This window comes from Platichthys flesus, chromosome 13, assembly GCF_949316205.1.
Source record: "Platichthys flesus chromosome 13, fPlaFle2.1, whole genome shotgun sequence".
Taxonomy (NCBI): domain Eukaryota; kingdom Metazoa; phylum Chordata; class Actinopteri; order Pleuronectiformes; family Pleuronectidae; genus Platichthys; species Platichthys flesus.
The window spans coordinates 24,454,990-24,481,824 of record NC_084957.1 but is presented as its reverse complement, the minus strand read 5'-3'; the positions used below and the strand labels follow the sequence as shown (position 1 = coordinate 24,481,824).

General features: G+C 42.6%; 1 protein-coding gene across 9 annotated transcripts in view; it reads right to left on the bottom strand.

The window, feature by feature from the left end:
• Nucleotides 1-26,835, bottom strand: part of slc37a1 (solute carrier family 37 member 1) — a 67,740-nt gene that overhangs the window by 37,423 nt on the left and 3,482 nt on the right. For 8 of the 9 annotated variants that reach the window (XM_062402596.1, XM_062402588.1, XM_062402593.1 and 5 more), the window contains 4 exons: nt 11,370-11,451; nt 2,236-2,353; nt 1,828-1,906; nt 950-1,085 (listed from right to left, as the gene is read on the bottom strand). In XM_062402596.1, the coding sequence (XP_062258580.1) occupies nt 950-1,085; nt 1,828-1,906; nt 2,236-2,260 (240 nt within the window). In that variant the 5' untranslated portion in view covers nt 2,261-2,353; nt 11,370-11,451. Of the gene's footprint in view, nt 1-949; nt 1,086-1,827; nt 1,907-2,235; nt 2,354-11,369; nt 11,452-14,190; nt 14,294-26,835 lie in introns of all 9 variants that reach the window. The other variant, XM_062402590.1, reaches the window with a different exon arrangement.

Below are 26,835 nucleotides of genomic sequence, written 5' to 3'. Positions count from 1 at the left end.
AGAGACGCTTTTCTAAAACCAAGTTGGAAAGAAAGTAGTTCGGAGGGGGTCTCGCCCGGGGCGCAATTCCATATAGAACCGCCACTGACAACAGGCCAAACACAAGAAAGATCACTTCATTTGACTTCATACAGCACATCAAAAGGGACCTTTTTCCCCTTTTCATGAATTACTAGCACAACTGGGCTTAATAATTAGACTAGGCTAAGCAAAGGACCGTTTAATTCTATTTCATGTGAGGTTTATAAGTTTGATTTGTTTTGCTGTGATATTTTGATAAGTTATTTGAAAGCGAATGTTAGTTATTTTATGATCCTCACAGTTTTTCTTTGCATGCAACTCTAACTACTTTCTCCAACCTGGCACCAACACCTTTCACACACATTTCCCCAAACTTAAGACATAATTGTGACCTCATCCACATTTTGCAAATCTCTACAGTGTCAACAACTCCATATCCCTCAACTTTGTTAACTACTGAATTGGTAATTTTGGTTATAATTATTAATTTAATTGTTAATCTGAGTTTCCAATTTTGTACTTAGGACTTTCATGATACTTAATAAAATGGCTTTTCCTTTGAAGGGTGGTGCCCTTAGGTAGCTTTAGTGTTAATTAAAATTATTATTTAATATTTATATGTTTTATATCAATATTTAATATTTTACCAATAGCCAGATTTATTGAGTGCCCAAAGGCACACCAATGGTTAATGGTTTCACGTTTAAGGTATAAGTATAGTTTGATGAATTAAAAAATTAACTATTTGTGAAAATACCATCTTCATCTCAGCATGCATGGGGGCAGCTGTCTTTCACACGATGCAACACCGCCCAAACTCACAATTGCTGAGTAGGGCTATAAGTGCAATTCAAGTTGACTTATGGTCTCTGCTTCAACTCTTTTAAGACAGGTGTTTCGTGATCAATTCATGATTTACTAATCTTACCTGGATACAAATATAGAAGCCCAGGCTGTGGATGTTGTATACATAACCCAGTCCAAACAGGCAGGTGAACAGGCCACTGGCCAGCATTCCCACAGTCAGGTAAAGTCGAATGGGCAAACGCTCTCCAATGATGCCACTGCATGGGCACACAGTGGTCATATTAACAAACAGCTTACTCTTAGTTATTTACTATTCATTATCCACCAAGTCCCCTGGTGAGCAACCCCGAGACCCTAAAATTGGGGTTTTGCACCCCTATTAACGTGAGACTCCGATGCCTGGCCATTCCCATCACAACTAACCGCCACCACTCTTGAGTACAGGGGTGTTCAGGTGTGTGTGTGTGTGTCTGTGTGTGTTAATATTAGATAATAAAATGCAAAGAGAGAGAGAGACTAAATAAATAAACAAGATTACAAAAGTTTCCTTTGTATTATAGTAATCCACAGTATTTGCCCTGGCCTGTTTGTATAACCTTATTGTACACAAAAAAAATGAGATGACTTTGAGTGGTCATCAAGACTAGGAGCAGCCTGTGTGGCCCGGGCGTAACTCTTCCCCACCCATCCTTTCAACCTGAGCAGTGGCTGTTGTTTAACCATCTAATAGGTAGCATTAATTGTGATAAATCATTTAGGCTCGGCTTTATATCATCAATTGATCATGTTTTTCGAATGGGTTTTGTATTACTCGACTGCAAGACTATTTTGAGCTTGAGGAAAAAAAATCGAAAAAAGAGAAAAGAAAAAATTATATTAGGGTTGAATGTAAAAATGGTTGAATGTGAAATGTTTATGTATACAGATTTTTATTCTATCACTCAGACTGACTCAATTCACTCTGCACACTGCTTTAAATAAAACTCCACTTCATCTCACCTGAGGTACATTCCAACAGCATAGGCACAGAGGAAAGAGTAGTCCATGGCTCCCAGCAGCTGTTTGTAGTTGCTTTTATCTGAGAATATCAAGTAAAAAACATATATATATATATATATATATATATATATATATATATATAAACATAAACTGTAAAAGCTGCAGTGTGCTAAAATTTTTCTTTTAAGTAAATAGTTATGTAATACCTATCAGCCAATATCTCAATATCAAATAGTTATATTTCTTATCAGACTTGTACATTTGAAGAGTGATAGTTTTCCAGTAGCTGATCAAAAGTATAATTTACTTCAACAGTACTCAGATGACTCCAGTACATCTAGTTCACAAAAACCTCTAACTCAAACTTTATAAAGTCAACCAAAAAGCCTGAAATGTCGAGATACATACCAAAAGGCTTCCAGCTACAGTCCATGTCGTTGTGTTTAGATGGCAGAGAGGCCTGCTGGCTGCTGCTGGAGGCAGTGGAAATCTCACTGACAGATGAGCAGTTCTTGTGGAGTTCACTCTGTCAATTCAAAACATGTGCACCAATAAGTTAACAATAAAACAGGAAGTGTATCAGGCACAGACTGGGAGGAATACAAATGTTTTAATGGGATGTAAACATTTAATCTATGTCTGTGTTAGTTTTCTCTTTTTTCATTTTTGCTTCTGTCAAGCGTCAGAAGAGTCACTTGCAGTGTATCCAGCCGGGATACCCTGCTGTGTTGACACATTGACTTCACCTGAATTTCTACAGACCTCATACTAGAAGGTCAGGCAGATACAGTAAGTGAAATTGCGGACCGTCTCACTTAGACATTTGGGTTCACACATGCACCTCCTCCGGAGAAAATAGGGAGGATCCGAGGAGTCCAGTGCATTTCTGAAAGCAGCTCTTCTGTGTTTTAGCATAAATCAGAGTTATCTATGCCATATTCAATTATTTTGTCCAATTCTGTCTCCCTTAGATTTGTTCTCTAACATACTTATTAAGGCGAAGCATTACATGCTCCACTGACAACTTGATTTGACCGTAATCAAATAAACCTGTTGGATGTCTGTTTATTAAATTAAGTGTATTGTTGGGTCTAGTATGTCCTATCCCCAGCCTGCTAAAGATTTTCTCCTCTTTGGTGCTCCTTTTTGGTATCCTACCTGTGCTCAACTCCTTCGGTAGCTCTCTGTGTGAGCTACATCCCATTGTTTATTTTTATTATTGTTTTTGCTTCTGATTCACTTAGTGTAATTTCCATGATTTCTTCATAATTGTGTGCTTGCTTAGCCAATAAATACACTCCTTCATTGCCCTTTATTCCTCTGTGTGACAGAATCCACATAAAAGTACTCAAAAATATTCATATTTTGAAATCTAGACATTCTAAAATATCTCAATAACTAAAGCTGGCTATTATTAAATGAAAATTACTTTAACAACATTAATGCTGATCACAAATTATTACAGAAAACAACTTTCCTGATTTGTAACTATTCTACCCACTGTAATGCTGCCATGCTCCGTGTAAATTGACAAATGATCTAAGATTCTCCTGTTCACTGAAACTTTTAAGTGTGGTATAATGAAACCAAAACCATTTCCTTCCTGTAATAGGATCTTTGGATCCATCTGTATATACTGAAATAAATGTTTTGTATAATGAATGCAATACATCCTCCACTAAAAACTACTATATTGCCACAATATTTACTTTTCAACTTTACAAATCAGTAGACCTTGAGGGGAACAGCCATGTTGGTGTTACTGACAACAGGACAGTAACAGGTCTCTGGCTAGTTTTAAACTGCTCCATGCAAAACCTTCCCTCTGCCCCTTTACTCTCCCCTTTAGTTTGTTTATTTCAGCCTCTGTGTTTTCTGTTTCCTGTTTATTTTGGGTTGTTTCTGTCTTCACTTCCTGTCTTGGTGAGTGTCTGTCTAACTCCTCATGTGTTGCACCTGTGGCCAATTACCCCTGCCTTCCCTTTGTGTATTTAAGCCTCTGTCCTCCCATTGTCCTCTGTCGGATTGTCTGTTGCTTCCTGGTGGATTATTTTCCATGTTGCTGTTCTATTCTGCGTTCCTGTCCTGCCCTGTCCTGAGCTCCTGAGCCTCATGTAAGCTTCCTTGTGCTTTTGTTTAGTTAACGTATCTTTTTAGATTAAATACGCTTCTTGTTCAACATCTCTGCTCCTGGGTCCATCTCCTTTCCACAAATCGTAACAGTGCAATCCGACCAAAATATGGACCCAGCAGGGGTTAGTTTATTTTTTGAAAGAGTTTATTATTTTGATTGTCTGGTGTCTGAGCTGGAGTGGGGAGACCCAGACACTGCGGAGACCCTGGAGATCTCGGTCATTGATCTATGGCTAAAAGATCGCCCTTGTGTGAGTAATTTTGTCTTTAATTCCAATTACATTTAAACCCATAATATCCGTAGATATAAAGAACAAATTCTTAAAGGTGACATATTATTTCACTTTTATAGTGCTTCTACACCTTAATTTGGGTATCTGGCATGTCTACCGTCCCAAAAACTCTGGAAAAAAACAACTCCCACGATTTGTTGTGGTTCCTCTATGTAAGAGGTCTATATGGCATAGCCCCCCCCCCCCCCCCTGGAGGCGGAGATCTGGTGGAGGAGGAGACCGGGTTATGTTACGAGCCATAGCACGCTACTCAGCTCGAGGCGCCGGTGGTTACTTAGGAGGCTAGCCAAGGGGGGACCCTAACCAGCCGGTGAGCGGGGTGGGAGGCGGAGATCTGGCCGAGAAGCAGAGCCTTCGGTCGGGGTAAGTCACAGGCCCAAGCTCCCTCCTCAGCTCGGGCTCGCTGGGTGATGTCGTCGGGATGCTGGCTCCATGTCAGCGGCTCGCTTCTGGTGGACCTGTCAGTGTTTGTTTACGGTTAGCATCAGCTGCTTGACTGATCTCCCCACGGACAGGGAAGCGTTGACAGTTAGCGTCTCGTGTCGCAGTGAGTGTCTTCAACTAGAAAAGCTGTTGTTTTGTTTCGGTAATTGACGGTGACATGTAAGCTAGGTGGCGTTAACCTCATAGCAATCAGTGCCCGGCTTGCCGGCCGGCGGCAGCAGGCTGACAGCTGCTCGGTGGCGGGTTGGTCCCTGGCTGTACCCGGGCGGCTCACTGCAAGGCTGGCGATGCTCCTGCTGAGTTCACACACCTGAGAGTCGGACACGTCTCACCGGCTCAGGGTTCCCCACGTCTGCAGGGTATGTCTAGCCTGGAAGCCAGACGAACTTAGCCCCGCCCACAACAACATTTTTGGTCGGGCAGTTCGGTCTGGAGTCGCTCCGTTGAGGAAAAATTATGCACGACCGGGCCAATCAGATTGTCAGGGCGGGCTTTATACGATAATTGACAGATGATCAACGGTAACGTAATCAACCACGTCATCAAAGTGCCCTTGGGTTGAATTCGTTTTCAACAAACATGCCTGCCGCTGGAGAGCTGAGATGTGTAGATGCTGTCATTGAGTCTGTTTCAGAAGCCATCGACAGCGCATTCATTTTGAAAGAGGAACACAGAACATGGAGGCGACGCCAAAGCACCGCGCTAATTCCTATTGCCCCGGCGCTTGGCTGTTCACAACGGACACTGAAGCAACGCTGAACCGCCGGGCAGCGCTAATAATATCACCCTTTGATCCAGTAGATCGCTGCTCGGCTTTGTGCCAGTCACACCGGAGGCTGAAGCACCGCGCTGCGCCAAGGCTGCCTCGCGGTGCTTCAGCCTCCAGTGTGACCGGCACAAAGTTTTAACATGGGAGTGGATGGGAGCCAGCTGAAGCGTCCGGTTTGAACCGGTCAGTAAATAACTCACAATGCGTTGCTTAGCATACGTCACATACTACGTTGCTCTGATTGGTTGTAGGTCTATCCAATTGAGCGAAGAGGAATTTTACTTCCTGGTCAGTTGAAACACGCCCCACAATCACAGCCCAATGGAGCGGTCTCAGACTCACATTCTGACTAGAATTGTGAATCTGACAACGTCAGGCTAGGGTATGTCTCATTTGATCATCATTATCGATCTGTGACAAATCTCCAGCCTGTGTGTCCCCTGTGTGTGTCCCGCTACGGTTAGCAGCAGCAGGCTAACGCTAGCTTGCTGTTAGTTTGTGTTTAAAGTTGCAGCACTTTCTGGAATGGCTGCTTGTGAACGTATTTACAGCAGTATTGAATGTGGAACCCCGGCCGGGAAGCATCGAACTGGGAGGTGGGGGGAGAGATCCCATAGCACCGGTACTTGTTCCCCCCCCCCCCCCCCCCCCGGTCTCCGGCTGCATTGTACCCGTGCTTAGGCACTCGCTTAGCGGACAGCCTCTCCTGTGATGCCCGAGTGGTGAAGCGGAGAAGAAGGAGGGGGGGAGAGAGTTGCGCCTTATAACTTTTGTGGCCCATACAGATTTGCTCCACGCATCCCAAGCTGCACGAAACGTTGCCGGTCACCAGCTGCTTGTTGCCGCCTCCGTCGCTCGCTTTAAAATAGACTCATAGCCGGCGTTTTAAGTGCATTTCGCCGCAGCAGTGTTAGCCTCCAAAGCTGTAGCCCCTCCACGACCCCTTTGTCTGTGTGTGTGTGTGTCTGTGTGTGTCTGTTCGTGTATGTTAGGGATGGGCATAATCTATCGACGATCGATGAATTGAGCATTAAGAATTTTGTCGATGACATTAATTTTTCATCGATGAAAACGAATGCATGTTTGCTATGTGGCAGGAGGTCGGATATCCAAGTAACCCTCAACGCAGCACACAGATAACGTTAGCAGCTGAACAAATTAGCCTGGAGCTAAGCCTCCGCTGCTCGCTCACCTTCATGTCCGCACACGGACCGTCAGTCCACGCGGAGGGGAACCCAGACAGACCAGGGTCTGGGTGAGGGGTTCCGGGAGTGAAGGCGTGACAACAACCAGACTGAGACGTCAAAACCCTCAAGTCGAGCTAGCTCTCAGCGGCTAGCTGGTCTCTCGTCGGGGCTTGAGAGTACAGCAGCGCATATTTTAAGTGTAGATATGCGTGTATACACATATCTAATGCATGTATTAAATAATGTACATCTTTATCAGAAGATGTAGTAGTTGGAAAATTGTAGCTTCAATGAAGAAACCCAACAAACAGATACAGAAATATATGTGTAGGACAGTGACTTAAAATTATTTTAACAACCTTAAATATCCTAATGGGGGATATAAGACGTGAAACTGGATTTGTGTGCATGTGTGTGCGCTCAGAATATATGCCCTGTATGAATAAAAACACGTACAATTATAGTGTATAAACACATATCTAATGCATGTATTTAAATAATGTACATCTTTATCAGAAGCTGTAGTAGTTTGAAAATTGTAGCTTCAATGAAGAAACAACAAACGGATACAGAAATATATGTGTAGGACAGGGACTTAAAATTATTTTACAACCTTAAATATGCTAAGGGGAGATTTAAGATGTGTGTGTGTGTGTCTGTTTGTGTATGTGTGTCGGGGGCGGGGCAGTGAGACGGGGGTGGGTTGTTGGTGAGGGGGGGCACTCAAAACAGGTCAATCTGAGGAAGGCTGTTTTAGACAGGGTGAAAAGGGTGCTGTTTTAAATGATCCTTGTGGTATTTTGACCAAAAAATGTTACAGACATTTCATTAAGACCCCAAGGAGCCATATCAACTGTGGTAAAATGGTCATAATATGTCCCCTTTAAAAAAACCGAGCTCTATTGAGATCGACCACCTCGGCGATAACTCTGCAGACTCATTATGATTAGCATTAGATTCAATAGCGCCTCCAAAAAAACATAGTAAATTATCTCCATGATATAATTCCCAGACAAATTACTTAAAACAGTTATCAAGAAAACTAGAAAGGAATTGGCGCTCCAGCAACCATGATGAAATTCTCAGACCAAAGAATTGCGCACCAAAGTTAACCATGGTGTTCCACAGGGCTCTGTCCTCGGCCCAATTTTATTCTCATTATATATGCTTCCACTAGGAAACATTATCAGGACATTCTTGGTAAATTTCCACTGCTATGCAGATGACACCCAGTTATACTTGTATATAAAACCTGAACAAAGTAATCAATTAAATAAACTTCAAACAAGTCTCAAGGACATAAAAACCTGGATGACCCGCAATTTTGGAGCCAAGTTATAATACTTGGCTCCAAACACCTTAGAGATACATTATCTCAAGGTACAGCTGCGCTGGACGACATTGCCCTTGCTTCCAATGAAACAGTCAGGAACTTGGGAGTAATCTTCGATCCTGATTTATCCTTTAATAGTCACTTAAAACAAATTTCTAGGACCGCTTTTTCCACTTGCGTAATATCAAAAAAATGTCCTTTCGCAAAAAGATGCAGAAAAACTAGTCCAAGCCTTTGTTACATCGAGACTGGACTATTGTAATTCACTATTATCAGGCTCCAGCAGTAATTCGTTAAACGACTCCACAACTTGCCGTAGCACGTGTGCTGACGAGAACAAAGAGAAGAGAGCACATTTCTCCAGAATTAGCATCGCTACACTGGCCTCCAGTTAAATCTAGAATAGAATTTAAAATTCTCCTCCTCACCTTCAAGGCCCTTAATAATATAGAGCCTTTTTACCTTAAAGCTGTTAGTACCGTATCAACCCACTAGAGCACAACACTCCCAGAATTCAGGCCTAAAGTCTCTAAAAGTAGAGTAGGAGCCAGAGCTTTTAGCCACCAAGCTCCTCTGCTGTGGATAATCTACCACTTTCAGTTCGGGAGGCAAACACCATCTGTTCGTTTAAGAGTAGGCTCAAAACCTTTTTTGATAAAGCTTATAGTTAGAGCTGATTAGTGGGGCAGAATTTAACTTATTTTATTTTCTAAAATAGGAAGCGTTTAGTCTAAAAAGGCATAGAGGTATTGATGGCTGATCAACTGAGTGGGCCACATGGTTTTCATCGTATTATCATACAAACCAGTAACCAGTCAGATTTACCTTGAGCCTCAGTGTAGCCTCAAGTTCAGCCTGTATCATTGTATCATTGATTACAGGGCAAAAAACCCTGATAACGCTAAGACGCAAAGGGAATTAATCACACATGACACACAGAGCTTCTCTTTCCAGATTCTCCTTCCTCTTCTCCATCCCTATCCCCCTTCCCTGGAATCCCTTTGCTTTATCGCCCGCAGATCCAGGGCCTCTGTTGCCGCACCATGGATTACGATTTGTGGATCGCGCATCAGAGGTCGCCATGGTTGATCCAGTATGGCGGATTCTATATCGTGTGGGCTGATCATTGTGGTAATGGCGTTGGCGTCAGATACGGGCGGTGGACCAGGACCGCGGCAGCGGCTCATGATGGATCCTAATAAGCGGCAGTGGACAATGACTGTGGAATAAAGTGGCATCTGATCTGGATGTGGATCATGATCCTGCTGGTTGCTGACCATAGACTATGATTGCAGCTGGACTGCTTGACATCTTGAAGTTTTCCTTCAAGATGTTTAACCCCATCAATGCTGCTAAAAACTTTAATCTTAATGATGTTTTCCGAGACGTGGCATCTATTGCACTTCTGTCCGTCCTGGGAGAGGGATCCCTCACATGTGACTCTCTCTGAGGTTTCTACCTATTTTTACCCTGTAAAAGTTGTTCTTGTAGGTTTTCCTTACCCTTGCTGAGGGTTAAGGACAGAGGATGTCACACCATGTTAAAGCCCTATGAGACGAATTTAGATTTGTGAATACGGGCTATACAAAATAAAATTTGATTGATTGATGATAACATTCACCACGGCATCTCTAGACACTTTCATGCCTGTCATATGTGCTCAGTGGGAACCTGCTCTCATGTATGAAGAGAATGCTACTTTTTTCAATGAGTAAAATCTTTCTTCATAGCTGCGTGTCATTCATTCTTTTACTCATCCCACCACCCCCGACTCTGCTCGCTCTCTTCCTCCCTTACTTGCACTGACAGGCAGACAGACACACACCACCTTCATCAACGAGTTGGTATTACCCTGGTACCAGTTTTTTTGTGTTTCAATGGTAAATGTTTTTGTATTTATATAGCGCTTTTATAGTCTTGTTGACCACTCAAAGCTCTTTACAGTACAGTTTTACATTCACCCATTCACACATACATTCATACAGTGCATCTATTAGCAGAACTTTGTTGTTCTATGGGGGGCAGTTCGGGGTTCAGCATCTTGCCCAAGGACACTTTGGCATGCAGATGGGGAAGACTGGGGATCGAACTGCCAACATTCAGGTTGGAGGATGACCGCTCTACCCCTCAGCCACAGCCAGTTCTTTGGCCATTTAAACACAAAAAGCTGCAACTGCCTTGGTGGAAAAGGGGTAAGTTAGTGGTAGTGGCTTAGGAGATAGTCAGTCATCAGCTACTACCGTCTGCAAGTCAATATCCCTGGGCAAGACCAAAACAATTGCTCTTGATAGTTATTCCATCAGTTTGTTGATGGGATGAATGCACTAAATATGAAGCACAGTGCAAATGTGTGTGAGTGAATGGGTTATGCAAGTGCATTCCATTTACTATTTAAACAAGTTAGGCAAAAAACAACATGTAGTATATTCCCTTAGCTAATAGATATCCATAGCACAGATACAAACAATAAATGGTATGTTAATATCCAGCTAATGATTTTCTCTAGCATAGGTATAGATCATAATGACATGTTAATATCTTAAGGCGCCTTGAATCTTAAGTTCAAACGTTTAAGTATTATCTCCAGATGTGTTCAGTGTGTTTCTCCTTGTCTGAACTATCCTTGAACTGCCTATGGAATAATGAGAGGAGAGATGGTTTTCAGCGGATCCTTAAATCTTAAGGTATGACACATTCCCAAATTTAGGCAGAAGGCCCGGTTGTGTGACGTCATTATATCTCTAGGTTTGTGGTAAACAACTCCCCTATATATATACGATTTTCACTATTCGGCTTGTGTGTTATCTCCGAGTTTTCTAGAAACTCGTCCTGACCTATAATACTCTTGTGTAATAAACATTATATTTGTAAGTACTGGGTCCGCGTCTCTTCTTTTCGAACACCGACTTCAACAAGACACTACTGCGAGAAAGATACGATAAACATATAAAAAAAAGTCTCAGAGCAGACAGTAGATTTTAACTGTACTAACTGAGTTTGGAGGTCCACAACCTGACTGTGTGTGTGAGTGCAGTTCATTTGACCGATTTATTGACTGATGTAAGAAAACAATTATGAAAATGTTTTCATGTTTTGCTTGTGTTTCATAATAACTTCTCATTATAATGTTCAGTGTAGACAAACCTCTCAGTATACTGAAGGTAGACATACCTGCACCTCAACTTCCTATGTAGTGTACAGCTATTATCTTTCTAACATTGCTGAGCTGCCCTGAGCATCATTTACTTAAACAAATAAATATTTTCCCTCAGTAATATTATCAGTAGAAATCTCAATTTAGTTTGGTCGTTAGTCTTAGACTGGGGTCTATCACTGTCTGGAAAGCTTGGTGTATCTGTATACTACAACAACCTGTTTGTTACCTTGATGATGCTAATGGGTTTCCTGGAGAGGTGGAAGCTGGTATAGAGCAGAAAGGTGAGGATAAAGGTGAGGGCTCTGTACCTGCAGACAGGAATCACAAGAGGAAAGTGATGAGAATTAAGGTACAACAGAAAAAAATCCAAACACCACCACTGAACTAAATTAAACCAGCATAACACTGGTCATTTTTTTTACAATCGGCTTATTCTCTTCATTTCAGCAGGACATGCTGAAACCACATCAAACATATCCAAGAACACTGCACACACATATTCCCCATCTCAAAGTAGCAACTGATACAACTGATACAATGACATTGTCAAATAAAGAAGATGGTAATTGGGTATATCTGTGTAACTTTAACAGACAAAGAATTTCTGGTAAAGCCACCATTTTGATTGGTAAGTAGATCTATATAATCAGTTAATAAATACTGATCTTTATGTGTTTTTTTTAGAGAATATTCTGATTTAATCTCTTCTAATATTACAATGTAGGCTAGATTTTAAATGAATTTAATAGCAAGAAGGACATTATTTCTAGCATGTACGATACCAGTGAATAGTTTTTAGTGCTAAATACATACTTAAAAGACACTGTAGTCAACACTGAGCTACATTACAAACACCTGAAGTTCATATTGCTGCAAAGAAGCTACTAATTAAAAAATATGGGCACTTCACACACACCAGCAGCACAGACGATCTATACAACCAACACAGTTCAAAGCTGGGAACCCAAAATGAGTGTACCAAATTCAATATCTGACCAAATGAGAAAAGTCACAATCTCACCGGACGGAGAAGTTGAAAAAAACCTTTGCTATAAATGTGGTTTAAACAGTCAGAAGCGTGGTCTTGAACTTTGACCACAAAAACCTAGTCACTTCGATGTTTTGATTCCAAGTGAAGATTTCTCTTCATTTTGAAGACATTTTCTCAGAGCATTCACCAGAGTGTTCAAACAGAATGTCCTAAAAACATAATTTTACCAGGCACTTACAGACACAGATGAAAAGCCCCCTCACAATATAGCCTACTGCCTAGAAATTTTATTAAAGAGAGATTTACATGGTCTGATAAGACAGTAAAATGAATGATATAATCTGAGATTCCAGGCCTGAAAATGTATAACAGGACGGCTCAAGCAAAGAGCCACACAAGAGTAAACGAGTAAAAAGTAAAGAGTAAACGGCCACGAGAAGATGCATGATAAAATATCTTCTTATATTTAAACCAGCATTTAAGGAGTACAATTTCTGAAATAAAAAAAGCCACATAAGCCAAATAAGTTAATACTACGGAAGGGCATAATTAATCGACGATCGATTATTGATCATTAAGAATTTAGTCGATGACATTATTTTTTCATCGGCGAAAAAACTGGATTTCGCTATGTGGCAGGACGTCGGAATATCAGAGTTGCCTGGAACACAGCAGAGTGAGGATGTTAGCAGCTGGGGGAAGAAGCCCGGAGCTAGCCTCAACTGCTCGGCTTCATGTCCGCACACGGACCCTCAGTCCACAGGGAAGGGAACCCAGACAGAACCGGGTCTGGGTGAGGGGTTCCGGGAATGGGATGTGACAACAACCCGACTGAGAGGTCGAGAACCGTCAAATCCAGCTAGTTCTCAGCGGCTAGCTGCTGCTCTCTCAGTGGGACTTAAGAGTACAGCAGCACATATTTTCCAAGTGTAACCAGTGAACGGATCCCGTTAAACTGCCACAAGAGTTGTTAATCTTGTAATAAAGATCTTAAGAGGAAAAACGCTGTGTTTTTTCTATTTTCACTGCATTTTAATATAGCCTATAAATAGTGAATTTTAATAAAAAAATATTAACGATTAATAGAAAATCGATCGTTAATTCTCCCGACGATCGATTAAGACATTTTAATCGAATGCCCATCCATAGCTAATACTGCATCATATTCAGTTGGTTGAAACTAAACAATGGTTAGATATCAAATTTACACTTCACTTAGTGTTTTAAATTCAGAAAATATATAATATCAGTCATTTATATCAGGACTCCTGGATGAATATAAATATATAAAATGGGAAGTTGTGTAGCAATAGGGAATCCTGGCACTTAATGACATGTAGCCACTGTTGATGTTATCACAACTTTGCATTTCCTCTTATGACAAGTGAAGTGTTTTTTATGTCTATTGGAATAGTAAATATGGACTTTGCTCCAGCTTAACAAGTGTAACTGTGAGTTGTAAGTCAAACAGAGAAAAACATTTGGTTAGCATAAGTGAAATAAGTGAAATCCTGTGTGGTTGTACTATACTAAACTTGGTATAGCACAATTAGACAAAGTGTAATGAAAACAGAAATATTTACATTACATTCATGAATAATGTGACTTATACATCCACTGGTGAGATGAAAACTAAGATTCGTGAGATTTTTCATACATGAAACAAACAGCAATCCCATATTTCTTTAATGGTATATCAATATTTGTCAGTTTATGGTTTGACTGGTGCTGTTTAAATAATGACATTTTGCTGGAACATCTACATTAGTGGTTTAATGACAGTTAACAAAAAAATGTATTCACCAACTGTACATCTTGAAAAACTATCTTCCACTTTTCACATCACATATTATCTTGAAATTCAGTTAAAGGTGTGAGTAAAACTGATTTTCATTTAAAACATAGACACACAACAGGAGAAGGAGATCTGATCGGAGTTGAATCTGAATCAAAATAAGAACTGTGTGTGTGTGTGTGTCTGTGTGTGTCTGTGTGTATGTTCATCGAAACTATTGCATGTTCGCTATGTGGCAGGAGGTCGGGATATCCGAGTTACCCTGAACGCAGCACAGCGATGTTGTTAGCAGCTGAACGGCTCGGCTTCATGTCCGCACACGGACCGTCAGTCCCCGCGGAGGAGAACCCGGACAGATCCGGGTCTGTGTGAGCATTAGATGCATGTATTTAGATCATGTACATCTTTATCAGAAGATGTAGTAGTTTGAAAATTATAGCTTCAATGAAGAAACACAACAAACAGATACAGAAATATATGTGTAGGAGAGTGACTTAAAATGATTTTAAAAACCTTAAATATGCTAAGGGGAGATTTAAGGCGTGTTTGCTTGTGTGTCTGTGTCTGTGTGTGTGTGTGAGTGTGTGTCGGGGGCGGGGCGGTGAGAGGGGGGTAGGTTGTTAGTGAGAGGGGGGGCAGGGCGGTGAGAAGGGCGGGGCACTCAAAACAGGTCAATCTGAGGAAGGCTGTTTTAGACAAAGTAAAAAGGTGCTGTTTTAAATTATCCTTGTGGTATTTTGACCAAAAAATGTTACAGACATTTCTTTAAGACCCCAAGGAGCCATTTCAACTGTGGTGAAATGGGCATAATATGTCCCCTTTAAAGGTGTTAGTACCGTATCAACCCACTAGAGCACTCCGCTCCCAGAATTCAGGCTTACTGGTTGTCCCTAAAGTCTCTAAAAGTAGAGTAGGAGCCTGAGCTTTCAGCCATCAAGCTCCTCTCCTGTGGAATAATCTCTCGCTTTCAGTTCGGGAAGCAAACACCATCTGTACGTTTAAGAGTAGGCCTAAAACCTTCCTTTTTGATAAAGCTTATAGTTAGACCTGCTCTTAGTTATGCTGCTTTAGGTCTAGAATGTTGATAACATCAACTGGTGGTATGCATTAATAAGTGCGGTAGAACGTAACTTAACCTATGTTCTAAAATAAGAAGCGTTCAAAAGGCTAAGAGGTATTTATGTCTGATCTACTGAGTTGGCCACATGGCTTGCATAGTACTGCTATACAAACCAGTAGCCAGTCAAATTGACTGGGCCTCAGTGTACCCTCAAGTTTGGCCTGTATCATTGTATCATTGATTACAAGGCAAAAACACCTGATGGTGCAAAGGGAATTTATGACACAGGACACACAGAGCTTCTCTTTCCAGCTTCTCCTTCCTCTTCTCCATCCTTATCACATCAAAGTAATTCATATCATATCAATACATGATTCTGACCCTTGTATCCCTTCGCCGGAGTCACTTTGCCTTGTTGCCCGCGGATCCAGGGCCGCAGCTCTGGCCACATCATAATGGATTGCAATTTGTGGATCGCGTGTCGGTGGTCGCGTTGGTTGATCCAGTGTGGTGAATTATTTGTCTTGCCGGCTGATCGTAGTGGGAATGGCGGATCCTTTTTCACGTTGGCGTCAGATAATGCTGGTGGACCACGACCGACGTGGCAGCTGATGATGGATCCTAACTAGCGGCAGTGGACAATGACTGTTTGCGTTGTTTTGTTTTGTTAGGTAATTCAGTTTTTTGCCTAAAAACCGGAAGATCATTCACCAGAGAGATGCTCATGAACATTAGGGACATAACTCCCGATAATTTATTTCCGACTTTCATTGCCTCAACTATCGACAATTTGGACATTCTGGTCAAAAGGTGCCCTCACCTTTGTACACCCCGTGCAGCGAAGGAGGGGAAGTAAACGGGCCGGCGTGCTGGTGCGTCTCTGCCGACGGGGACTTCGCACAGCGCTTCCAGGAATATTCCTCTCCAACTCGCGCTCAATGTACAACGAGCTGGAGGAACTCCAGCTTCTAGTTTGTAAAAACAGAGACTTCTCCTCATCTTCTGTTCTGTGCCTCACGGAGACGGGGCTGTGTGGAGCTGCACCGGACTCTGCGCTGCAGCTTGCTTGGCTTCCAACTCTTCAGAGCGGACAGCAACACGGAGCTCTCCGGCAAGACGAAAGGTGGAGGTATCTGCTTTTACTCCAACTGTGGCTGGTGCAACAATGTGACAGTGATCCAACAACACTGTTCTCCTGATAGGGAATATTTTTTCATCAACTCCAAACCCTTCTACTGCCCCTGTGAGTTTGCTTCATTCATTCTGGTCGGTGATTACATTCCACCGCAGGCTAACATGCAAGAGGCTCGACACATGCCTGCCAATCAGATACTGTGTGTGGAGCGGACTAACCCGGACTCCTTAGTTATTGTCCTCTGCGACTTTAACAAAGGAAATCTCACCCTTGAACTCCCCAAATATAGAATATATTAAATGCCCGACCAGAGAGGAGAACATTCTGGATCACTGTTACACCACAGTAAGCAGTGCTTATCACGCCGTCCCCCGGGCTGCACTGGGACTCTCGGACCACGTATTGGTCCATCTGATTCCTGCATACAGGCAAAAATTAAAACTCTGCAAACCTGTTGTGAGGACCTCAAAGCAGTGGACCAGTGAAGCTGTGGAGGATCTTCAGGCGTGCTTGGACTGTACAGATTGGGGAGGTGTTCAGGACTGCTACTAATAGTATGGATGAGTACACAGAGGCTGTGACTTCCTACATCAGCTTCTGTGAGGACAGCTGTGTTCCATCATGCACCAGGGTGAGTTACAATAATGACAAACCCTGGTTCCCAGTGTTAGGATTTCAAATTCTAGCTGGTATTTGGGTCTGACTGAAACTATTTGCAACTAAAGGGGGGGGGGGGGGGGGGGATGATCAGTTTGAACCATATATAAGGCCTTTATTCAAATTACAAATAACCCTTGCTGCATATTGTTAATAATGAATCTTATAATTGTTCTGAATTCTAACTTTTGGTATTAAACCATTATTCCCTTAGAGTCATTCACAAATATGTTTCAAGCAGCTGTCTGATAAAGTTCTGGAGGTCGGACAGAGTGACTTTGTTGACATTGTTTTGTCTCGTTGTTTTGGTCTCGAGGATCCTAATGTTTACATCAACAGGACATTGTTTGAATATAGCAGGAACATCATATTCCTTTCTCCAATGGCCCACATGGCATCAGCTGTTTCAAGGCCTTTCATGAAGAGAACATTTTGCTTAGCAACTATCAGAGTAGTAGAAGCGTCACAGAGAGCGGCTACTTGTCACTTCCTGGATTTCTGTGCCAAGAGGCGTGGACATGCCTGTGCACCAACAAGGGAGAACCAAATTGATTTGCGGTGACTCCCCTTCAATCTTTCATAACCAATCATATTAAATCTACTGTTATAACTATATCAAACCCCTTTTGTTCGGGGCCATTATTAACTACCTATTGCTAACTTAATTAGCCTAGGCTGTGATAATTGTCCATAGCTATGTTTTTCAACTTTCATTGCATCTCAATAAATATTTAAATTGGACCAATCCGGCTCTTCTCTTATTTAGGATAAACCAACACGCCTGACACCAGCCAAACTCAAAAAGTTAAGGTTGGAGAAGGAAGAGGTGTTCAGGAGCGGGGTCAGAGTCAGGTTTATAGAGGCGAAATACAGGTTTAGCAAGGAGGTGAGAGAAGCTAAACGACTGTACTCTGAGAAACTCCAACACCAGTTCTCAGCCAATGACTCTGCCTCTGTCTGGAAAGGGCTCAGGCTGATTACAAACTGAGAGCCTAGGGCCCCCCACTCAACTAACGACTCACGCGTTGCCAACAACTTGACTGAGTTTTACTGTCGCTTTGATAGACAATGGGACAGTCCTGACACCATCCCCTGTGACACCACCCTCCAGCCCATCATCTGCACCTCCCGGGCCAGACTCTGTCTCTCCATCAATCCTGAAGCACTGTGCTGATCAGCTGTCTCCGTTGTTTACTAAAAATGTTAACACCTCACTTGAGACCTGCCACGTACCAGCCTGCTTCAAGACCTCCACCATCATCCCTGTGCCCAAAAAAACATAGATCACTGGACTCAACGATTACAGACCCGTCGTCCTGACCTCTGTGGTGATGAAGGCTTTTGAGCGCGTCGTGCTGTTCCACCTCAAAGCCATCACTGACTCTCTCCTGGACCCCCTGCAGTTTGACTACAGAGCCAACAGGTCTGTAGACGATGCAGGAAACATGGCCCTTCACTTCATCCTCTAGCACCTGGACTCCTCAGGAACCTACGCCAGGATCCTGTTTGTGGACTTCAGCTCTGCCTTTAACACAATGATTCCGAATCTGCTACAGTATAAGCTCTCCCAGCTGAGTGTGCCTGACTCCACCTGCAAGTGGATCACAGACTTCTTGTCTGACAGGAGGCAACACGTGAGGCTGGGGAAGCATGTCTCAGATTCCAGGGCAATAAGCACCGGTTGCCCTCAAGGCTGTGTTCTTTCCCCTCTACTCTTCTCCCTGTATACAAACAGCTGCACCTCCAGTCACCAGTCCGTCAAACTCCTTAAGTCTGAGGATGTGTTAGGATTCTAAATTTGAGCTGTTGTGTTGGTCTGACTGTACTCTTTGCAATAAAGACAGCAGGGGGGGCCTTGAACAGTTTGGGCCAGATAAAGGCCATTCACACAGATGATTTGATAATGACATTTTCATTCCTAGTGTTTGGTCTTGACATTAGAATGTGTATGTCACATGGGTGTTTAGCCACCTGATAAAAGTTCTGCTAAGAGCTGCTGCCTGTTATGAAGACTGTGAATTTGTGACATTCAATATACTGTACTTTAAACCTGATCTCATTTCTATCTTCTACATATTAAGGCGTAATTCCCTTAGATTAATTTACATCACATAGATTTCATGCAGCTTTCTGATAAGTTTTGGAGCTTGTTTGACATCATTGGATTTGCTTGTTTAATTGTATAATTAATTAGGTTTTATTTTAATATTTTATTGATTTTTGTTTTGTTTTATTTTTGTTTTTGTTATTGTTTTGAATATTTGAATATTTGAATATTTCAATCTGAATTTAGAATTTGAATTTTGATTTTAACTTTTTACAGACAGAGATACACATCCCTGACATACCAACACGACCAACACCGATCCACCAAAATACACACACATTCATCGACGTGTCACTGCTCTAGAAAAACATTGAGTGGCTGATAGGTAGAGGATCAGGTTTATTCTGAGTCTGTACCTTCTGCTTGAAATACTGATGAGTGTGCTGTTCTGGAGGTATTATTATTAACAGGCTAGAGAAAATAATCCTTTCAAAAATAGTGTGTTTTATCCCGATAAATGGCCGCCGCCCCTGTCCAGACCCCCACCACCCTGCTGCAGCTTCTCTCTCAGCTGGAAGACATGGCCTTTGATGACGAACGTCAAATCCAGAGTCTACGAGAGATTGGTATCGACCTTCGGTCACATGCTGATATTGCTCTCGAACAGTTGGACCACTGCAGAGCTTCTTTCGCAGCGAACGAGGAGAGTAGAGACCAACTGAGACGGGATGTGATGAACCGCGAGCACCAGCCCAACCGAACTCAGGAGGCAGCAGAAAGCCACATGAGAGAGAGCAGGGAGCTGCAATGCAACTTCAGTGATGTCAGCAAAGAGCGGGACACTCTCAGCCAATCAAACACCCAACTGAGAGAAAGTCTGCGAAGTGCGGAAACCGAAAGAATCAATATGAAGCAATATTACGGCAGCGCATATTTTGTCCTTCTTGTAATAAAGATCTCAATGAGGAAACACACTTTGTTTTTTTTATTTTCACTGCATTTTAATATAGCCTATAAATAGTGCATTTTTCAATATAAAAATATTAATGATTAATTGAAAGTTCATCGTTAATTCTCCTGACGATCGATTAAGACAATTTAATCGAATGCCATCCCTGACTAATACTCCTCAAAATTTTAAAGAAATTGTTGACCACAAAAGGAGGGTCTATGTATGTCTTGTTTTGATAATTTTTTTATTTTCTCTGCAAATATAAGCTTATATAATCAAGGGATCTGGGCTCCATGTCTCCACAACCCATTCCCATCCGGTGACAACTTCACCTCTTCCACCTGACAAACAGAAAGTTTCACTTCCACGAAAGGATCTCCACAAGGCTCAAATCCAGATCATTGACTCTTAAACTGATGTCCGAACAGCACTGGATGGGATGGTGGTTAGGGGTACATGGATGTCCACAGTAAGTGGTTCACACCATGAAAATGGTGTGAAAGGAGGGACTGTTAGGATTCTAAATTTTAGCTGTTATGTTGGTCTGACTGTACTCTTTGCAAAAAAGATAGGAGGGGGGGCCTTGAAGCCTAGTGTTTGGTCTTGACATTAGAATGTGTGTGTCACATGGCTGTTTAGTCAACTGCCTTGATAAAAGGTCTGGTAAGAGCTGCTGCCTGTTATGAAGACTATGAATTTGTGACATTCAATATACTGTACTTTAAACCTGATCTAATTTGTAACTTCTACATATTAAGGCGTAATTCCCTTAGATTAATTTACATCACATAGGTTTTAAGCAGCTGTCTGATAAGTTCTGGAGGCCGGACAGAGTGAACTAGTGGCGATGGTGTAGTGGCAAAGGACTATGGGCAGAAAAGGTCTCTGGTTCGTCTCCACGGAACAAACAACAAAAGACGAACCTGGATTGATCGGTCCAAAAATCCAAAAGAATTCTCCACACCCTGTCTAGTGCCCCTGAGCAAGGCACCTTACTCCCCCAACATCTGCTCCCCGGGCGCTGTACATGGCTGCTCACCAGATGGGTCAAAAGCAGAGGATAAATTTACCCACCATTGCATGAGTGTGTTGTGCATGTGTTTGGTATAAATAAACGTATCTTAATCTTGTTATTGTTTTGTTTCGTTGTTTTGGTTTCGAGGATCCTAATGTTTACACCAACAGGACATTGTTTGGATATAGCAGGAACATCATATTCCTTTCTCCAATGGCCAAAATGGCATCAGCTGTGTCAAGGCCTTTCATGAAGAGAACATTTTGCTTAGCAAATATCATGACACCACACTCATTGGGCCCATCTCTGGTGGGGATGAGTCTGCCTACAGGAGGGAGATTGACCAACCGGTGACCTGGTGTGATCTGAACAACCTGGAGCTCATTGCACTGAAAAACAGTGGAGATGGTTGTAGACTTCAGAAGTAACCCAGCCCCACCCACCCCCATCACCCTGAGAGACTCCCAAGTCGTCACTGCGGAGTCCTTCCGCTTCCTGGGACCCATCATCTCCCAGGACCTCAAATGGGAGCTGAACATCAGCTCCCTCACCAAAAGAGGTCAACAGAGGATGTACTTACTGCGGCAGCTGAAGAAATTCAACCTGCCAAAGACAATGATGGTGCACTTCTACACCTGCATCATCAAGTCCATCCTCTCCTCCTCCATCACCATCTGGTTCGCTGCTGCCACCGCAAACAAAAAAGGCAGGCTGCAGCGTATCATCTGTTCTGCTGAGAAGGTGATCGGCTGCAATCTGCCATCTCTACAGGACCTGTTTGCCTCTAGGACCCAGAGGCGTGGAGGCAAGATTGTGGCCGATCCTTCCCACCCGGGTCACGAACTCTTCGAGTTGTTTCCCTCCGGCAGATTGCTAAGGTCAATCAGGACCAAAACCTCCCGCCACAAGACCAGCTTCTTCCCGGCTGCAGTTGGCCTTATCAACAAGGCCCGGGACCCCCACCTGACTTGGACTCTTATCCCGCCCCTCAATTCTGTGTTACATTAACACACATAAACAGTATATTGCATATTGCACATCAACATTTCTCTCCTGTTTTGCATTTAACTTTTTATTTGTAACTTTTTATATCTTGTATATAATTTTGTTTTTGTTTTATATATAGATATTTCTGTCTTATGTGAAGTACTTACTGTGTTTTTATATTTTATGTTCAATGTATGCACCTTTTTTACCAAAGAAAATTACAGGTAGCTGTCAACCTACAATAAATCCTTTCTGATTCTGACTATAGTGGCATCCGATCTTGATTGTGGATTATGATCTTGCTGGCTGCTGACCATAGACTATGAAAGCAGCAGGACTGCTTGACATATACACTTCTGATCAAAAGTTTAAGACCACAGCTTTTAAAAGCCAAAATCTGCGCAAAAATTTGGATTCCATGTCATTTCCTGTCAAGTAATCACACTGTGAAGATCTCTTGATGGCAAAGGCAAAAAAGCTCACCCTCTTTGAACGTGGTAGGATTGTTGAACTGCATAAACAAGGCCTCTCACAATGTGCCATCGCTGCTGAGGTTGGATGCAGTAGGAGAGTAATTTTGCATTTCTTAAAAGATCCTCAGGGTTATGGAACACCAGTCAAGAGGGTAGACCCCAAAAAATCTCACCGGCGCTGAGCCGGAGGATCAGAATGGCTGTCCGTCAAGACATGGGACGATCCTCGTCCCAAATTAAGGCCATTACTGGTGCTGACTGCAGCCCAATAACCATCAGACGGCATCTGCGAAGGAAGGGCTTCAGAAACAAGAAACGTCTTCAAAGGCCACGTCTCCTTCAACGCCACAAAATTGCCCGTTTAGACCTTGCAAGGGAGCACCAAACATGGGACATTCAAAGGTGGAAGAAAGTTTTATTCTCTGACAAGAAAAAATGTAACCTTGATGGTCCTGATGGCTTCCAACGTTACTGGCATGACAAGGAGATGCCACCTGAGATGTTTTCTACGCGGCACATTGGAGGGGGCGCCATCATGATCTAGGATGCTTTTCCTTCAATGGAACAATGGAGCTCCAGGTTGTGCAGGGGCGTCAAACAGCAGCTGGCTATATGGAGATGTTGCAGCGGGCATCCCTCATGACTGAGGGCCCTCGTCTGTGTGGTAACGACTGGATTTTTCAGCAGGACAACGCTACAATTCACAATGCCCGTCTGACCAAGACTTTTTTCCAGGAGCATAACATCACTCTTTTGGACCATCCTGCGTGTTCCCCTGATCTTAATCCAATTGAGAACATTTGGGGATGGATGGCAAGGGAAGTTTACAAAAATGGACTTCAGTTCCAGACAGTGGATGCCCTTTGTGAAGCCATCTTCACCACTTGGCGCAACATTCACACTAGCCTTTTGGAAACACTTGCATCAAGCATGCCAAAACAAATTTTTTGAAGTGATCAACAATAATGGTGGAGCTACTCATTACTTAGTCAGTATTTGACACTTTAATTTCTGTTTTAGGAGGGTTTTTTTTTTTTTTTTTTTTTAATCAGCTGATGAACAGCCTACTTCAGTTAAATTGTTTTCAATAAATTGCCTGCTCACAACTTTTGGGCTCTTGTTCCCATTTCTTCTTTTTGCATTTTGAAACTCTACTTAGAACCTTCCTAAGACTCAACAGTGCAAAATGCAAATTCATGCAATTTTTTAACTGGTCTTAAGATTTTTATCAGGAGTGTATTATTGAAGTTATCTCTCAAAATATTTACCCTCATCATTGCTGCTTAAACCTTTATCTTGATGATGTTTTCCTACACTTGACATCTATTGCACTTCTGTCCATTCTGGGACAACATGTGGCTCTCTGAAGTTTCACCATATTTTTACCCTGTTAAAAGGGTTTTTAGTAGTTTTTCCTTACTCTTGTTGAGGGTTAAGGACATAGGTTGTCACACCATGTTAAAGCTCTATGAGACAAATTGTGATTTGTGAATATGGGCTATACCAGGGGTTCTCAAACTTTTGCAAGCTGGGCCCCCCCAAAGCTGGTTAGGGATAGTTGGGGCCCCCCGCGCCCCCCGCCACCACTGCCCTCAACTACACCTGAATATTTAGAAAGATAGCTTGGAGACTAGGGCTGCCACTAACGACTATTTTTCTATTGATTAACTATTTAGTACTATTTTACAGTTTAGTCGATTAATCTAAAGGATTAATTTTCCTCCCAAAAAATCGAATTGATCATTTCATTCCATTTCCGAAGCGCCGTGCCGTACAGCGCCAAGGAAAGCCAGGAGCCTCCTATCCACCCCCCTGTTAAACCTTTGTGCAGTTCACATGGGCTGCGATGCGCTTCGCGCCCTGCACCGATGGTTTCGGCGTCGAGTCTGTCATTTCGCTTAATAATGTGCGTGAGACAGACAGTGTACTAATGTTGACATCGTTATTCGGGTCCTCACTTCCGCGTCTGACCCCGCTCCCCACATTCATTCCTCATCCTATTGGTCCACAACATACCAACTTAGGGGCTTCCTATTAGCTAAACCTACATGTCAATCAACTGTTGTGAATAACATTGAACGATACCATAGTCATTTTTTTTTTGCGCGCCGCAAGCGTAACGCGCCAGGAAACACTGAGAAATTATCTTAAACGATATTAAAGACATATTTTATATGATATAAATTATCAAATATGCATATTCCCAATTTCCCAATCACAAAATTAAATGACCCCCTCTGCCCATCCACTACAAGCACACAAGCAGATCGACAGAGAGAGAAAGAGAAAAAGAGAGGGGTGGGGTGGGGGGGGGGGCTATGAAGACCGTCATGATTTACCTCTAAACCAGTACATTGAACGGGTTACATACAACAACTAGCGGAGAAAGCAGAGTCGCGGGCTGACCGGCAAATGTGTGAACAGCCGGGCGCCAGCGCGCTTGAGAATAGCGCTGTGCGGAGCGGCGCAGCGGTGTTCGGTGTAGACCCGGCGTTACGTAGTGATACTGAAGAAGAACATAAATTCATAATTTGTGTGGGTCCAACTCGTTGGTTTAAAATATTGATGTCGACGCATTTTCAGCGTCAACGTCATCGATGACGTCAACTAATCGTGGAAGCCTTATTGGAGACAGTGCTATGCACAGTGCTATGACAGTGCTTTGCACGAACAGTATACAATGTAGACAGGGACAGCACAGAATAGTATTCAAGTGCTGGTGTTTTATTTGTTGCAACACGGTGGATGATTGAAGCTGTAAAGGAAGGTGTTAAGGAGAAAAGGGCTAGCTGAAGTTGGAAGAAGTTAGCTAGCTAGAAGGCTAGCTCTTCGGGCTATGAGCTTTCTAAAAAAGACTGTGGAGCAAATTACTCCTTTGATTAGGCTACGAATAGGCCTGCTGCAAGTGAAGGAAGATATTACTAAGGAAGGAGTGAGTCTTTAAAAAGACTGTTTATAAAGCAATGAATATCTGAATGATAGAGGAAACAAGAGCAATCGCACAAACTCTGCAGGGTGTCCTCTCAGTGAGGTTGAGCGCTGACCATGCCTGCTGTTACTTTTATACTCTGAATCATCCGTGCAACTCGCGTTCAAATGATAACACTCCTCTTTTGATTGGTGGTTTAAGAACGAAACAGTATTGATTTGTTTGTGTCAGTCCAGCCCCTAGCATTTCACCACTGAGGGAGCTTTCACTAACCAGTGACAGGTCGTCTGTCTTTTTTTTTTTATCTGTGACATTGCGACCCCCTGGAGAATGTGCGCGCCCCCCACTTTGAGAACCACTGGGCTATACAAATAAAATTTGATTGATTGATTAATCCTTGTTTCCTCCCTTCAGGATCTAGGTGTCTCAGGCTCTGCCCTCTCCCAGCTCTCATCCTACCTCAATAACCGCACTTACCAAGAAACTTTGAGAGTATCTGTGTCGAAACCTTATCCTCTCACTACTGGGGTCCCTCCTCTTCTCTCTGTACACCAACTCTCTCAGCTCTGTCATTCACTTACAGGGCTTGTCCTACCACAGCTATGCTGATGACACCCAACTAATCCTCTCTTTTCCCCAATCTGAAACATAGGTAACAAGACCAAACTACTTTTCCTTCCAGGAAAGGGCTCTCACACCCATTGCATGGATATTACCTTTGACAAGTCTGTGGTAGACACCACTCAGACTGCTAGGAACCTGGGTATGACTCTCGACAGTTAACTCTACCTTACTGACAACATTAGTGTAACAACCGGCTCCTGTGGATACATACTGCAGAACATCAGTCCCCTTCTCACTCAGAAGGCAGCGCATGTTCTGGTACAGGCTCTGATCATCTCACGCCTAGACTATTGCAACTCCCTCTTGACTGGTGTACCTGCTAGTGCCATCCGACCTCTGCAGCTCATCTAGAATGCAGGAGCTTGACTGGTCTTTAACCTATCTAAATTCATTCACACTACTCCGCTCCCTTCACTGGTTACTAGTGGCTGCCCGCATCCACATCAGAACACTAGTACTTGCATACCCTGATAGCAATTTAAGAAATAGAATATAACCAGAATACAGGTAAACTCCCTGTATTTTGGTTATTGTGTGGAATTTACGTGCAGCGCCACTTGTAACCCTCAAGTATATTTGGTTTGGCCGCAAATGTGTTTATCTTCTTACTGATATTATTGCTGTGTAATGTTGTAATGTGCTCTGTTACACAAACAGCAAGAATATATGTTTAACAATCCACTATTTGCACTTAATGTTTTATATTTGTTGCTTTGCAAATTGTTTTGCTTAAACATGGATGGATTATTACGGAAAATGTTGGGACTTTGAGACAGCGCTTTGGTCTGTCCCGTTATTGGATTTGCAATGCATATGCATATCTAATCTTGTGTGTGGATCATAAAGTTGTGATTATTTAAATTTGGGGTGGGGCACACAAATTTGTCCCTTTTTCAAATTGGGCCACGGCATTCTAAAATTTGGGAATGGCTGTGTTACACCATAACATTGTTATTGCACAAATATTTATGAATAAAGATGATTAGCAAGCTATTACAACTTGATAGTTTTGGATGGAGAAAGATTT